At 29.6% G+C, this 17,365-nt stretch overlaps 1 protein-coding gene across 2 annotated transcripts in view; it reads left to right on the forward strand.

Moving 5' to 3' along the window:
- LOC119689323 (developmental protein eyes absent) overlaps window positions 1-17,365 on the forward strand; it is a 40,899-nt gene that overhangs the window by 14,341 nt on the left and 9,193 nt on the right. For both annotated transcript variants that reach the window (XM_038104125.1, XM_038104126.1), the window contains exon 2: window positions 10,166-10,212. In XM_038104125.1, coding sequence (XP_037960053.1) covers window positions 10,166-10,212 — 47 coding nt within the window. The remainder of the gene's footprint in view (window positions 1-10,165; window positions 10,213-17,365) is intronic.

Here is a 17,365-nt window from a genome sequence, read left to right on the forward strand (position 1 = left end):
AAATTTAAGAAGAATTGATCATTTCGAAAAAGACAATAAACAATTGATGAAAGCAAAGAAACTTGAGTAAACTGATAATTTAATTTTGACTCAATTTAATCGATATGATATTCCATAATATTTCATATACACTAATTGCTTTAGATGACAGAACTATGAATACTTTGGCGTTAAAAAGGAATGTATACTTTTGTATATCTTCTTAAAAATTATGTATATAAAAATATATGTATATCTCTTAAAATCTTCTTTTATTAATTCTTCACAAACTTAAAGTAACAATTTCTCTGAGCCAAAGGACAGTAGCTGGGTAGACACTTTTCATAACGGATATATGCTTAAATATAGGATTTCGATTGCATTCATATTCAATCTATTAATTTTATTGATTCTTTCCCCTTTAATGAAGAGATTTTGAAGAGATATGAAAAGATATCACTTGTGTAATCAATTCACATTTCAGGTTTGCTCTTAATATAGTCATGCGGAATATTGAAGCATACATTTTCTTCCGCATATTATTCTTTGCAATCCATATAATTCTGATAATGCTAATATATATAGAACATATGATCTTAGAGTTGCATAAACTAATTAGAATGATTCCGAATCAATAAAAAGCGCAATGCTGCTAAAGAAATATCTTTGCAATTATCAACGAAGTTTTTATTAGAATTTCTGGTTAATATTTTTCTTTAAATAAATAAACAAAATTCTTTTTAAAAATAATATTTCTTTAATCATCAACAATTTTTATTGAAAAATTGTTTTGTTAAAAAAAAATGTAAAATCGCAGTTAACCTAACGAGTCTATTTATTTAAAGATACTAATATATTTTAGTAGCAAATTTTATTATCAAATAGCGATAAAAATGTTAAAAATTGCAGTTGTTTTGCCTTTTTTTATACAGGGTAATTAAATTTAACAACAATCATTATTTTTATTGAATCATTTGTAAAAAAAGAGTCGGACAACAACAATGACATCCAAAAAACGAGTCACACGCTACATACATATGAGTCTGAGAAATTTTTACTCATCTTACTCAAAAAAAGATAATTTTGGGATCTGTTACATTCCAGCTACTGTAGAGTATACTGTCCGTCAAAATGGAGTGTGAGTGTCCGGTTTAATGTCGGATCTCTCCCATTAAGTTGAAGCATACATTTTCTCTCACAGAGAAGTTTAGATGCACACGACCTTTAAACGTCAGTTGCGATAAACATTCATATTAACCATGGCATCAAGATCAAAAATATAAACAAATATGGATTATTGATCATCGCGATTCCTCCAACCATCATACTTGGTGATAGTACTTAGTTATTCGATTGTGTGAATTTTTAAATAAATTTTTTTTCACTTTTTTTAAGAGTGAGTGAATCCACTCTACTGACCATTCTTTTAAGCCTAGTTCTATTTTGACTATTGATGAAGTTTTCTTCTTTTTCAAACTTCCAAGGTTGTATTTCGTTCTGGGGTTTGAGTACTGTTTAAGTGCAGATTTCGATATATTCAGCTAAATAGCATTGTCTTAATCTCGGAACCATTTCTATTACAGATTGATTTCTCTTTGGCTATCACTATAGCATAGGATTACAAAGTAACCCAGTCAATGTTATTCGTTCCGGATACAATACATTGTATTGATATTTATGTTGAGGTGATCGAGAGCAAATATTATTAATGCAATCAAGATTTCAGGGTTTATAATTACAGTTGGTATTTGATTAATTTAAGTGGAGATAGAGTTTTCCCTTCCATATATCCAAGCATTACATTTATTACAACATTACAACTCCTCTAAAACTTGATACTTTAGATTTTTGTTATTATAACATAAATGTGTCTACTATATAATTAATAATATATACTATATAATTAATATAATTAATTCAGCAATTAAAACCAAACGAAATATTGATGTCTAAAATTTTATTTAACGGATTTCTTCTTTCTTTTCCATTTATTTGATGATCCAGTCTTTGGATACATAGAAATCTTTTTTGTATAAATTATATTAAATTAATTGGATGATTTTTTACAAAAAGAAAAAGAGTGTTACACTTCACGCACCGAAGTAAAGCATGGGCTAAAGTGTTCGGGTGACTACGAAGATAGTTTAACTATCTCTCATTATGGTTGAATTTAGATTGGGTCAATTTTTAAGCCTGTTCTTCATAATATACTTTGTTTTTACGGTGTTTGTTTTTCTTATACGTATCACTATTGATTAGAGAGAGAACCGGTCAACTATTTCTATTTCTCATTTGACATAGATCGTTATAGGTCTATTTTGATGGATCATATGTCCATATTGGTTTAATAACAGTTTTGTAAATCGTGAACTGTGTTAGCGCTGAGTTGGAGTCAAGCAACCAATAGATATATATATATATAAGTTTCAATTGTTTGCTTTGGCTAAGGTAGACGGTGTTTGTGTGTCACGAGGTATCATGAATTTTCATTCCTAAGATGATTGTTCTTGAACTAGTTCTAATATAATATATAATTCAAAAAAATTTTCAAACATTTCTGTGTGAAGGGTATTTAAGCGTCGGCAAAGTCATAGAATATTTTGTTAATTATTCAGTTTGGTATTTTTTAAAATTATTTTTTAAATTATTTTCCGCTCAAATGTGTTGCTGATATGATATGATGTACATATATCAATATGTACTCGTGTACTGCCCGATGATTGTACAAACCGTTTGCGTTTCAAATTAATTTTTTTAGGTCAGTATTCATTTCTTTGTTCAAATTTGTAAGTATTAAATTTATTGCATTTATCATATTTAATTTTTGTTGAATAAGCATTTTTATCATATATGAATATTTCAATGCATTTTAGTTAACATGAGATACTTCATTCTCTAATCTGCTGTTAATGCTACTTGCATTATGCAGTCGACTTATCCTTATATTTGTTGAAGCTTGATTAGCTCAATGTAATCTAGATGTGTACTAAGCTGCAGTATTGCAATAGTGCAGATTGTATATGATAATTGCTGGCTATGTTCGAATAGTTCCATAGTAGTGTAGTTCCATAATATTAATTGTCAAAATAATGCTCTAAGATTTCAAGTCTAAATGAAATACAACATTAAAACATGAAATTATGAAATATTTAATAGAGACGTTATAAAGTTAAGTAAGTTAGTTTAGGTTTGAGTAGCGGCTTTTCATCCAAGAAAGCCCATTTTAGCACAAATAATGACCCGTTGTGGTGTCACAGGAATAGCATTAGTTCGTACATAGACTAAAAGGTCAGTATGCAATCAATGCTGAAAAACGACTCCCCCATTAGATAAAAGAAAAACCAACCTGACAGTTATATGAATTTGGCAAAGTCCCTATCATTGCAGTATGATAGCTCAGTCAGATCTGTGAGAAAAGGGGCCCAGATGATTTTTAATATTCTCCTAGCTTAAGATGGACACTGACACATGAGATCGAGCACAGTTTCCTCCACATCTTTAAAGCCACAGGTGACACAAAAGTCATTATAGGGTAGACCTAGACTAATAGCAAGCCACTCTATTTGCAGTGGCCTGTCAACACTGATACTCTCGTGCGGAGATGTTAGACCAGGTCAACCTAGAGATCTGAAAAACAAAATTGTTTTTGTATTGTTTACTATATAGGCGGATATAGTGAAAATCTATGGTATTATATAAATGATTGCTTCAATTATTTTATGGACTTAGGTTCAACACAAGATATAAAGAAAAAATCTGTTTCAAAGTCTACTTTATTATCAGCTCTCTGATAGTTCTGGTAGTTCTACAATCTTTTCATTGTATTGTATTAGTTGGCAGTGAAGTGGTGGTGCAAATTATTGTATAATTTTTTGGTACAGTTATTGCTATTATATCTGCTATAATTGTTAATTTAGTAGTTAAATGTAAGTTCGAGAATGACTGTGACTGTGACTGTTAAGTTTTTCGAAAAGTTTCATTAAAAAGTTAAAAATGATAAACCAACTTCTCTTAATGAATATACAAATTAATAGATAATGTTGGATTGGTTTGTTTTTTTGGTTTTAAGATATTTTGTGATTTTTCCTTTCTTTCCTTTCTTATTATAAAAGATTATTCGCCGTTTTAATACTGCATTTGCTTATTTTCCGGGTCAGAGCGTATGCATTCCCCTCCTCCCAGTCGTACAAAACAAAAAGAAAAAAAAAACACCGATTTTGTCGTAAGAAGCCCCTACAATTAAAAGAAAATCTTTCTGTTGGGTTACTGACCATACTGAATAGTAACATTTAAAAAACATTTCACTTGTGTTAGCCAAAGCTCGACATTTACAGAGCAAATGTGTGTTGTAATTGTACTTTTGTTATCTAAGTTTCCACAACCTTTCCAACACATGTTCAATGGAATGCAAACTATCTATGCATGGGTGTCAATATAGCAATGGCCGATAAGAGTTAAAATTAACCGGTAGTATGGACTCGACTTTTGTTAATAAGTTCTCAAGGATTCATATTATTGTGCTAAAGTCAGGTCAATTGGGATGAGAAAGTAGTAAAGAAAGTAAAAGTTAAGTACGGAAAGTAGACGTAGGTGATCCTTCTAACGGATTTCTGAAAAATGCAAACCGGTATACCTAGGAAGATATGTATTGAAGCGTCACTGTGAACCAAATTATCTGAACATTTGTTTTAAATGTTCTTATAATCGAGAACCCAAATAGTTGTGGATTTGGGTTTTATGTTGTCGGTTTAGGTCAATTGGGATGATGTTAGTTAAAAAAAGTAGATAGGTAACTCTCCTAACGGATTTCAGAAAAATGTGAACAGGTACGATGTTCTAATCATCGAGCACTAAGATAGTATGTGTAGTTGTGTTTTATATTGTCGGATTAGTTATAATTTAATTTTATGCATTTTGCGATTTTTACTATGGAAAGTTCTTGTTGTACGCGATTTTTTGACCAAACACCCAAACACGGCACCACTGTCATCGCTCAGGCACCATATTCGCCAGATCTGGATCCGTGCGACTTTTTCTTGTTCCCGAAACTCAAATTACCCCTTCGTGGTAAGCGTTTTGAGTCAATTGAATCGGTAAAAGATAATTCGCTAAAGGAACTAAAAGCCATACCTTCATGGGCCTACGAAAAGTGTATGGAAGATTGAGTTAAGCGTTGGCATATGTGTTTCGCTTCAGAAGGATCATATTTTGAAGGAGATAAAATAAATTTGGAATAAAATTTAAATTTGTGTCTTTTATTTACAAAATACGAGTTCTTTTTGAGCAGAAGGTAGCTTGCAATTTACTGTCATAATCTTCCAATCAATTAGTCTTCAACTTGACTTTAGTTGGTTAGGTGACTGAAAGCTGTGGTTTCATTGAGTATACGAAGGATATTATATTATGTATTCGGTGTTTTGTGCTCGAGAATAGCGAAAGTAGTTTTGTAATGCTCCCATAGTCTATATTTAAGCCATGCGTGCAAACTAATTTACCAGAACTCGATCGAAATTTAGTTATTTTCCAGTTATTTCTTGTTGAAAATATTATCGTGAAGTTGTTTCGGTGAGGTGGCGGAACTTAACCACCTGTAGAACAGCTAGAATTATGTGTAGACACATATACGAAGAAAAGTACACCAAGAATGTTATATCGTTTAACCGAAGGAACTGTAGAACATTAATTGGTGTGTTGACAGGTCACTGTTTGGTTGCATCACATGCCCGAAAACTAAACCTAATTCACAACGATGCTTGCAGGAAATGCAATGAGCCGGATGCAAAGGAAACTCTAGAGCATCTGATGTGTAATTGCCCGGCTCTCTCGAGAACTCGACAAAAATACTTGGGAGCTTTCACTTTTGCAGGACTGGAGTATATACCTGAGGTTTCTATTGGAATCTTAAAAAATTTTGCTAACGAAACGCGCATCCTAAGTGATGCTTACAATCGCTAAAACAAGACTCTGATCTGGTTTTGCAATGGACCTTAATGGTCTACGCGTGGCCTTTTTGGCCTGCCAGCATAATCTAATCTAATCTGTTTCGAAAACTACTTCAAAGCATACTTCAGAATGTACTTCTATGTCACAAATTAACGAAATCTTTGCCAGACTTAGTATACCTTTCATAATAGTATGAAGAGTGCAATAATAATATAAATATTTTGAAAAAATGTTGGTAACTAGGAAGTGTGTTTAAACAAATAAAAAAAGTTTTCTCGACTCGTATGGACAATGTCGTATGTCCGTGCACTTCGAAGCTAGCACCATATGAAAAATGAGCTTGAGAAAATGAATTTTTTTCCAAAAAAGATACTTAAACAGCAAAAATTTTTCATACAAATAAAAAATTAGAATTTATGTTTGTCCAACTAAAATTTGACAATAGCAGCTCAAAAAATAATGTTTAAGAAGTGATTTTTTGATTCGCATTATTTTAATGGGAAATTTTTAACATTTGTTTTTATTAACCAAGACAATAAATCGCCGTACAGCTGTTTTAATGCAGAGAAAAATAAATAAATCGTCAATAAAATTTGTTTTCTGCGGCAAATGACAAAATCAAAATCGAAATCAACTTGGACTTAAGAGCTAATCCACTTCGGTTTGCTGTTTATTTATTTATTGACTTTTTTGTGATAGTTAAATTTGTCTTAAAAAAATACTGCTCGATCTTATGGATTTATAGCTTAATAAGTAATTTATGGTATAGGTAAGACTCAACACATACGAGTTCGTCCAGTATTAAACTCTATTAACAATGGTTAATGAGTTATCTTTTAATACATAGTTAGTGAGTTAGTTTGATTTTTAATTAATAAATAATTACAATTTTTCAAAAATATTTCCTCTTTTTAAACTTAAATCGATAATATGACTTATATGTAATCAAATTAGCATTAATATTTATTATATATGAAGAAGTCTCATTTCTGGAGAAGCAGTCTTGATAATACGATATGAAAAGAATTAAGAAATCAGTTCTTGTTGAGAATGAAGTCGGTAAAAAATTATTCATCTCTGTCGACTAATTAGAAACCTGTTTAATGGTTATAAAAATATAAGAGCTAACTGATAGATATATTAATAATATAATATAATATATAGTTATATTATATTTTAATACAATTCAATATACAACTATATTATACTTTTTTATGTTATATTTGAATATTATATTATATATTATATTATAACTATTATAATAATATTACTACATATTATTTTATTATGTTAAAGCTCTCTGAGCCGGTGCACTTGACCACTTTTACTCTTTCTTAACTCGAGGTATATTCAAAACCCCTCTTTACACCTTGACGGTATTATTGTTTGTCATTTCATCAGACTAAGCAATAATTGACCTCAGATCTGCATACCTCCCAGAGGAGCCTGTAACCATTCTAAGATTTGATAACGCTGTGTTGGTAAGTCTGTCAGATTTCGCTAATAATTTCAGGGCTCTATCCTTTATGTAATAACTAACAAATTATTATTAGACTAGCTGAAGAGAAAGTTCTCAGAGTTTGAATTAAATATTACTTTTCAGTAGATTTTTTGGTTATTATTATTATTTCAATCCACTTTATACCTTCGTTTTGTTCTAATCACTTTTTAAACTTAACTATCAGTTTTTATAGTTTCGATTAGCTATGTACCTACTTTATTAATTGGTTATTATAGTCATCAGTTGTAATAAAAAGTAATAAAAACTCTTTTTTTTTTTGGAAAATTATATTCTATGCTTCAATATAGTCTGCTTTTTAGCTCGACATACCAAGTCCAACGATCCTTCAACATTTGCACATCTCTTAAATAATACGATTTATCAAGTCCTTTAAAATATGTCATTCCACTTCATTTTTTAATGCAAAGTTCTTGCCAAGAAGCCAAGTTTTCAAGTTTGGAAGCTAGTTATGGTCACTGGGACCAAAATTTGGACAATACGGTGGGTGAGGAAGCAATTCGAAACCCCGAAGCAAATTGTATTTCAAAATACGAAAGTCAAAACTTTATCAGCCGATCGTTGAGTTCGTGGTCGTTTAGAAGCAGTAGCCATGTGCTCTATCCATTCTCTGACTTATTGCTTTCTCTCAGGTGTAAAATGATGAATCCATGTTTCATCAATTGCCACTACTCGACGCTCACAGTCAGTTGGATTTTGCATAAATATTACAATTGTGCGCAAACACAGAGCCGATACCCATCTTACCGATAGCATTTGAATGAATATTTGGGCACGAAAAATTATCGATATACGTTCATCCAACACAATATCATGAATATCTTCCAAATTTTTTTATTTAGTTGTGACCTCTTTTGGTCGACCTGGATGCTCTTCAATAAAAACATTCGTACGAAAACGTTTAAATTCAGCTTTGATTGCATTATTTATTTTTCCCTTCAAATGGAGGAATTTTATTTCTGAAGGGTATTCAATTTTTCCCATTTCATAAAAAATCACCAAGATGCACTATTTCAATTATTTACAAAAAACTAACCAAAACTCTGATGAAGTCGAAACTTTCAAAGTTGTCGTTTAAAACTTACCAGATATACAAGTCAGGTAATTATTGAACCACCTAGTACCTTTATATCGTTGGTCATCTAGTCCTTTTACTGAAGATACGGACGTTTATAAACGTATTTATATTTTATTTAAATAGGGTAGATATTTTCTCAAAATGTACAGCGAATCCAACACATTTTAACCGAAACATGTTCTTCCATTTGCATGAGAACCAAACCAGCGAAGGCGTAGAATTTTTATATACTTAACTATATTAATAGCACGATATAGCATATACAATTTATCGTTATCGCTACCGACCGTAGATCTTCCGAAGAATTTTTCTGTTGAATGCTTGTAATGTCTTCTCATCACTATTGGGCATTCCACAAAATTCTGCACCTTATAGCAAAACAGATTTTACAAATACCTTCCTACATTACTGTAAATTTCACTGTACTACCGGTATCATTAGGATTATAAATTTTAAGAAGCCAATGTCACTTTTCTTCAATTCATACCAGTTCTTATAAGAAATTTGTCTTTCGCATGGTTACAGTAAGACTTTGGCTTAAATTATATCTTCATTTAAAATGAATGAAGCATAAGATTATTATTAATGAATTATAAAAAAAAATTTTCATTAAGCGTCTATAAATAATAAGCCATATTTACTAACTTCGAAAAAAACGCATAAACCACAGCTACATAAATTAATGTAATTTCCATAAATGATTACTTTTCACAATTTTAACACTATTTTTTGTATTATTATTATAAGTTTCTATTATTAATAAATTTCTGAATAGTTGAAATTGAAGTTTTTTAAATAAAAATTACCACTCAATTTATTTAAGAGTATTTAGAGTATTTATTTAGGTGAAATGTGTACTAAGAGTAAGACCTTTAGTTTTCAATACTCGTGGGAAGACATCAGTAAAAGAAGAAACTTAAATATGTAATAATAACTTCAACATATTATTTTATTTGAAAATTAATTTCGTTCTTTTTATGAAAATGAAAAATGATTTCCTTATAGTGAACAATATTTTATTGATTTACATATTGTTTATTCTGGTCCAATTCCTTTTACCACTTTCTGGAAGTAGCATGATTCCATATTTGAAATCCTTTTATTATTTTCTGTCAAAAATTGATTGAAATAATGTTTGATCTCCTCACTCCAAGCAAATGATTTACCATCTAAAAATATAGGGATCGTATAGGGATCGGATTCAATAAAAATTAGAAGATGTAAGATCAGTAGAATATGGTGGGTGCGGTACTCTTATTGTTTTGATAATTAATTAAATTAAAGTAAAATGAATAATATCATGAATATGACTATATGTTTTAATTTTTTATACTTATGATATAAATTTAGTAAAATAAAAAACTTATATATATATATTATTACATTTAATATTTAAGATGATTTAAATCTACATAGATCACTCACCCGTAATCGTTTCAATTTATCTTTATCAATTTGATTCTTTTAAAATTAATAAAAATCTTTAAGGATTTATAAAAATTTAATGTATATTACTTTTTAAAAAAACTTACATAAAATAAAAAAAATGTCATACAAAATCCGTCTGATTTAAATTATTTTTGATTACAATATCTTTTTTTTAAAAATCTGCAAAAAATTAAAATTTTATTTTACTTTATTTGCAGGTTAAACGCCCTAAGACAGAGCACTCAGACATAAATGAACGTAATCGGTAAGAAAATCGATTGTTTAATATTAATCATATGTAAATAGAATAATTTATATATAAATTTACATATAATAATATTTAATAATAATTATTATAATAAAATAAATATATATAATAACAATAATATATAATATATATATGTGTATATATATATATATATATATATATAAAGCACTTTGGTTTTTTGAACCTTCAGTGAACCACTGAAGTTATTATTGCTTTAGCTTTCAAAGTGCTTTTAAGTAGTTAAGTAGTTATATATAATTTTATTTTAAAGAGAATATAATAATATAATATCTAATTAAATTTAATAAATACAGTGTATTTGGTTGGAAGGAATTTATTATTACATAATAATTTAATAAAACTCAGATTTTGGTATTTATTACTGAAGTCGATAATCCCATTTCTCGATAATCAGTCCTATCGAAAATCTTGAATCGTGCGCAGAATATAGGAATACAGCAATTCAGTACTGTTTGGAATGCATTTTACATATATTATAAAAGCTCTATTCACCCATTATCCTTTATTTAGAGTGATTCTTTATTTGATTAGTAAAGATATCCATTAAAAACGTCAATGGTCATACCATCGATAGAGCACTCATGTACGAATGCATTACGAATTTTGGTGTATTATGGAAGAAAACTATATATGTTATAAGAGCACAGAGTTTAATTAAATCTAAATATGTGAGGGTTCAATTTGCCCAAAATATGTGAGAACTGTTTCAGAGCAACGACTGGATTAACCTAAACATGTGAGAGTTTAGAGAGTTAGAGCAACTTCAAGGTATTCTCAGTCTAATGACTGTATTGATTTTAAACTTGTGCAACATCTAATAAAAAATATCTAAACCCAGCTTTAGTAGTAGTCGTCCCCATAATGTTGTACTAAACGTTGTGCAATTGTTTTGACCTTGACAGTGACCTAGTAATTGTCTTTGAATTTAATTAGCTGAGATTGTGTTGCATGCAGCGACATTGGCAAGTGACAAGATCTCATCAATAATCAATTCAACCATAGATTGGGTAAATTCTTTAAGTAGTATGTATGTTGGTCCTTTTTTCGACACAGCGCAACTGGGCACTTTTACTCTTTGATAGCTGGGGATACTGCAGGGTCCCACCCATCTCATTGACTAATTTATGTATGTACCATTTTATTTGGAGATAACCAAAGAACATTTTTTTTATTTTTTGAGTACTCAACCTATATTGATTAAAACATAATTTTTGATAATATAATACCTTATCATTACTATTATAAGCCCCTTAACAGATTTATAAAGTGCACCAAGTAATACCATACATTTACCTCTAATAACATGAGAAGAGTTGGTTAAGCATGACGCTGTGTTTATGACATACTTAAACAGATGTCATATACTACATATGTATATAGACTACGTTTAAGAATACTAATAAGAATAGTTCTCATAACCCTAAACTTATAACGAAATAAGTGAGTGTCAGACAAACGATTGTGGTCTATCGCAAATAACATATTTTATAGTGACTAATGCCACTGTAAGATTACTAACTTGAGATAATTTTTTGTGAAACACTAAACAGATTTATTGGCAGATAAATAAGTGTCAAAATACTGTACAAGAAGTACAAAATAAATTGAAAGACTAGATGTAATAATGTATATATTTCTAGCTTATTGGAAAAGAGAGTATATATCCAAATCACTAAGAATAAAATAGAAATGCCTAATTTTACATTCCAAATAGAAGTAATAGCGCTAAAGAGGTTTCAAATAGTATTGAATTGCAACAACAAAAATTTGTACTAAATTTTTAATTAATTGAATTTTTGGCTAATAATACAGCTCTTCTGTGTTGCCAACTACCCATCATCAGTGGTCTTGAAATTATTTATATAATTTAGTTATTCGTAGATAATTTTTGGAAACTGCTGGTGCCAAGTGTTGAGTTCGTACCCTCCTAAAATTCAAGCTCAGAGTCAGTGTTAATTATCCAACTGACCCAAAGCCGTACTTGACTTATAGTTCGAACTTGAAGTTTTGTTAATTAGCTGTGAAAGTAAATGAACAAATTCTTTGCTGTGCTGCACTAGAACAAAATCAAATATACATTATTTCCAATTAATGTAAGATTCGAGAAGACGTAGACGTGTGCCAAAAACTTTGTTTAAGAAGAAATACTAAACATTGATCAACCGCATTACCTAAGCAACAATCAGTAGACACTCTCCATAAAATAAATAATAGTCGTAATCATTTTGACCTTAGGCTTGCCATTAAGCCCTAAAGATCTACACGAATTATTGTAAGAGGATTAAAGTAAAGACATCTTTCATCGCATTCACACCGTTAGCCGAGACAATGCCATCCCGTTTTCGTGTGACGGGATCTGATCAGAGTTAGATACATGTGCACAGGGAATTCTTTGAATTTCGACAAATTTGAAGGAAAATTTGTTTGAAAATAAACAACTTAAAAAGAGACTTAGAAAGCAATTCAAATACTTTAAAAAATATTTCGAATTCCATAGATTTTTTCTTTTTTTTTTTTACTGCACATAAGTAGTGTTTAAAGGCAGAGTAACAAAAAAAAGAACATGTGTAAAATTTCCGGATAAATTATGCAGCATCATTTTTTTTATTGAATCAAAACATAATGCACTTCATAATAAGTGTCACACTTAGGCACTTTTAACACTTCCCCTGACAAAAGAGCAGAAACGAGTAAAATTAATGCGCTTAGAGTTCATATGTAGAGGCTCTAATATGTTTAAAGATGCGTTTACATCTATACATCTGAAGAGATTAAGGAAGGCACAGAAAAAAAAAAAGAAATAAAACATTTAAGCAGATAATTGAAGCTATTTATGTTCTATATGCGATCCACAGATACATATATTGATACGGAAGAAATATGAAATTAAGAGATATAAACAAAAAAGTGTCTCTTACTGTTTTTTGATGTAGGAAAAAAAGTTTTTTTCCTTCTTTTTTTGTATTTACAATAAGTATAGAAAATATCCGGAATAATTCAATAAATCGTATATCGTTCAATTATCATTTATTTTATTACTTTTAAGTTAGGTTCTATCATCAAGTGCAATATAAATATATCATTGATTAACCGATTTAATCCTACTTATATTTTTTGTAGCTCGATTTGGGTACGCTCTTCAAGTTCTGCAAGTTTTATTTTTTGGCTGCAATATGTACGAAGCATCTCCTTAAAGATGAATATATCTCCGATATATTCCAATACTGAAGAGTAATTAAGATATATAATTAACATGTTTAAGCTGATTCATAAAGGCTGGTGTCGTTGGTTTGGTTGTTGTAGCAGTTTATAAGATGGGTCATGGTTAAAATATATTTACGTTTGGGGCATGTTGGTTGTACATCCATTTATAAAAATATATATTAGTATAATATATATTATATATAGAATTTTAAAAAAAATGAAATTTTTTTTCTAGAAATATACCAATAAATTGAAACCTAACTAAAGATATACATATAACATAAGCCTAGCTACTAAAACTCTCAGTTCTTTTGCTGGGTATTAAAATATTACTGCACCCTCACCCTGTTATATAAAATGGGTTATATTTGGTACACAGGAAATCCTATAATTTATTTATAGTTGTAGCATCCGAGCTATTGAGACAATCGTTCGATAAGTGTTATCATAAAGAGAGTGTGTCATGCTTGTTTTGGATAGATCTATTCGTAGAGCTACGGAAAAGGTATGAATCTTTATTCTTTTCAGGAAATAAGTATTGATACATAAAAGTTGTATGGCTAAATAGTAGTTGCATCCTGTCTTTATAATAACATTTTGTACAACATTTTTTGATATTGGAGGTATCAAACCTTTTACTTTTTGAAGCTTATGCCCAATTCTTTTCATTATCTATTTTTAAAAGCAGTTATAACAGTTCAAATGCTTTTTATTTGTTTTTCTGAACCTTTCATTATTCAACCTTTGATTATTGGTCCAACATTGAAAACCTTTGTTCCAAGAATTTGATAGTGTTGACATTTTATGAAGTGTTTTCTAAATTTTGTGATCCAAGAGTGAAGTCAGTTTAGTGAACAGCAATCAATGAGTGGCCAAACCCTTTTCATTTGCTTCTCTGGTGTAATGGTTAGCTTAATGCTATTTTTACAACTCTATCGGTTAATATTTTGAAACGTATTATAATGCTCAATATTTATTTTAAAATATTTTTAAATATTCTAAGAAAATATATATAAAACTTATAGATCGCTATTGCTTATACTGTAGATTGCAAGTTCAGACAGGTAACCATAGATTATAGCAATGGTTCATACGTAAACGTTTCAACTGTTTCCTTACCGACCGGTTAACGAGCGATTTTCAAAACTGTATTAGATTATAGATGATACGAAAACTTTTCAACATTATCATTAATAAGATCGGGTTTCTCTTGTTACAGAAGAAATGCCTTTCTCGTAATTATTGCACAGTAGCTTGATAAGTTAGGGTGTCGGGTACCCTATCAAGGGCACATAGATAGGGTACCCGATATCTAGGGATGTGGTGAGATAGGGTTCGTTAGATGAATACCAAGTACGAAGATGATGAGTTTTCCTTTTAACATCACAAATATTTCTAAAATCTTAGCCCACTGATGTCTGCAAGAATAGGTATTAAGTTATTTTAGCCGTAATAACTTTTGGTTTAGCCGTGTATATAGAACTTAAAGTTTTTTCTTTAATATTGAAACATTTAGGAAATTTTTCAACATTTTGAAGTCAATAATATATAAGGTTATCTACTCCATAATACTACAGTACTTTTTCAGTGACTTGTGTCAAACAGAACTGTCATTTAGGGCTAATTTTCCGTTCAAAGAATAGCGTTTTGATGGGGATTATTCACAAAACGTATAACCCTGTGTAAGATATGATTGTAATTATCGAAAATTCGTTAACGCAGATACAATTTTTACATAACAAAACTGAAAAGTTTATTGTCTTTAGAATTAATTAACGTGTAAAAATAAATTTATTTCAATTAAATAGAATAAACTAAAAATCCAGTCATAGTACACTTGCAAATGCTATTTAATATTTAATTAAAAATGTATTGTAAAACATTTGTTAAGCTCAAATTAAATACACAAAAAAAAAAAAAATTAAAAACTGAGAAATTTGAAACTACGAAATTTTAAAAATTTTGTAAACGAATTTTTCCTTTTTCCTGAATTTTTGTACGGTTTTTATACCTTCCAGAAAATCTTACTTGCATTTTATTTTACCTTACACCGTCAGAACCGAAAATGATAAATTAATGTTGTTGAAACATTGAAATGAAATATAAATCTTTTGAAAGAGAATATTTAGAAAGGAGTGAGAGATTACATTTTAACAATATCTACATTCTGCAGAAATTTAAATTGCAAAGAATGTTTGAATAATTTTATTCAAAGTAACAAAGGTTGTCCTCTAACGATACAGCTTAAGAATAGTTTAAGTTTGTTTTTTTTGCTTATTATAAAAAATTTATAAAAAAATATATTAATACTATATATATATATATATAAGTTAAGCCGATTGATCCGATATAGAACTTAAACCTCGAATACCAATAACTGAATAACCATAAATGTTATGAAGTGTTATATAGAGACATTTATAATGAAATATAATGAAGTATCAATCCACATTTCGATATTAAAAGCACTTACTTACTTATTTGGATATAACAACCCGTTACTGGGCTTCGGTCTGACGTAACATGTATATTCAGATGCCTCTGCAGCATGACCGCCTTCTCCAGTCTTGTACATCAAGTCCGTTTAGTCTACCTCTACACATTTATCTCTCAAATACCGCTTCAGATATCTCTTTCGCTGGAGCATTTCATACATTCTTATGACATTTTTTGCTTCATTATCTAGAAGCAAAAAAGGTGTACTGTGTCCCATGAGAACTAGAATGTCATTTTTGGACAGCATCTACTAAATTATCCGTAACAAGTTTCAGCTACTGATAAAATTTACATTATCTCATACCTATTACAATATCCCATGCTTCTACAAGAGTTTCATTTTAATTAAACCTATATGATGGTTTTGAATCCGTTCGCTGGTAAGACCCGAACAGATAAGATGTACGATAGTCTTAAATGAAATTTCATAAAGTTTTTAGATTTGTCGTTTGATCTCACATAATAGTTAGTAGGGTGATAGTTAGTAGAAATATATGCAGTTGAGAGTCCCATTATTAATCTGAGGTCATATATACAGTTAGAAACCTGTTAAGAGTTTTGTGTTTGACTCGATTGAGCTAATACTGCACTTGCCTAATACAGCACCATACTGTTTAATACTTGCATTGTAAGGGTCCTGAAAACAACTTAATGACATCTATATTAATAATTTTGTCAGCTGTTTCGTTATCATAAAATCTGTTGTGGTCAATTAATCGGTAGTGTGTTCTTGGTCTCATCTCTTGGTTCAACATTGAGAAACTTTATACCCACTTGTTTCATCAAGAATTAGAGAGCGCATTATAAAGTGTTTTGTGAATTTTGTGATCGAAGTGTAAAATCAGCTCTCAGCTGGGTAAACAGCAATCCGTAAAGTGGCCCTTAGACAGCAACGCACGTTGACAAACACACGAAGTCTTCTCTTGCTATTACACATTAAATTTACCAACAATTTTTTAAACACGCCTCCAGCAAACAATGCAAAATTTGTTCACTCATCAGTATTAAAGCAATCGCTGAAGTGTCGACAGCGGCTGCTATGCGTAATTTCCTTACGAAAAATAATGTTTTACTTTTAATTTATAATTTTAATTTATTTATTTATATTTATTTTTATGATTTCAATTTATATATTTATTTTTATATATATTATATTTTATATAATTTAATTTTTTTTTTTTTGGTATTTTTTAATAACAAATTTTTCGTAGGTGTACAATGCAATTAATATTTAAAACAAAATTTTTATTGTAATTTAATGTTTGGTTATATTTTTTTAGCTCAAGGTTATTAATATTTTAATTCTTCTTAATAACATGTTTTGGAAATTTAAAAATTTTACCTAGGTAGAAAATACAAATATTTAAAATAAAAGATACAATTCATTCATATTTGCAAAGCATGGCATGCTAACGACAAATCATGCGTG

The sequence above is a fragment of the Teleopsis dalmanni genome, chromosome X, assembly GCF_002237135.1.
Source record: "Teleopsis dalmanni isolate 2A chromosome X, ASM223713v2, whole genome shotgun sequence".
Classification (NCBI taxonomy): Eukaryota; Metazoa; Arthropoda; class Insecta; order Diptera; family Diopsidae; genus Teleopsis; species Teleopsis dalmanni.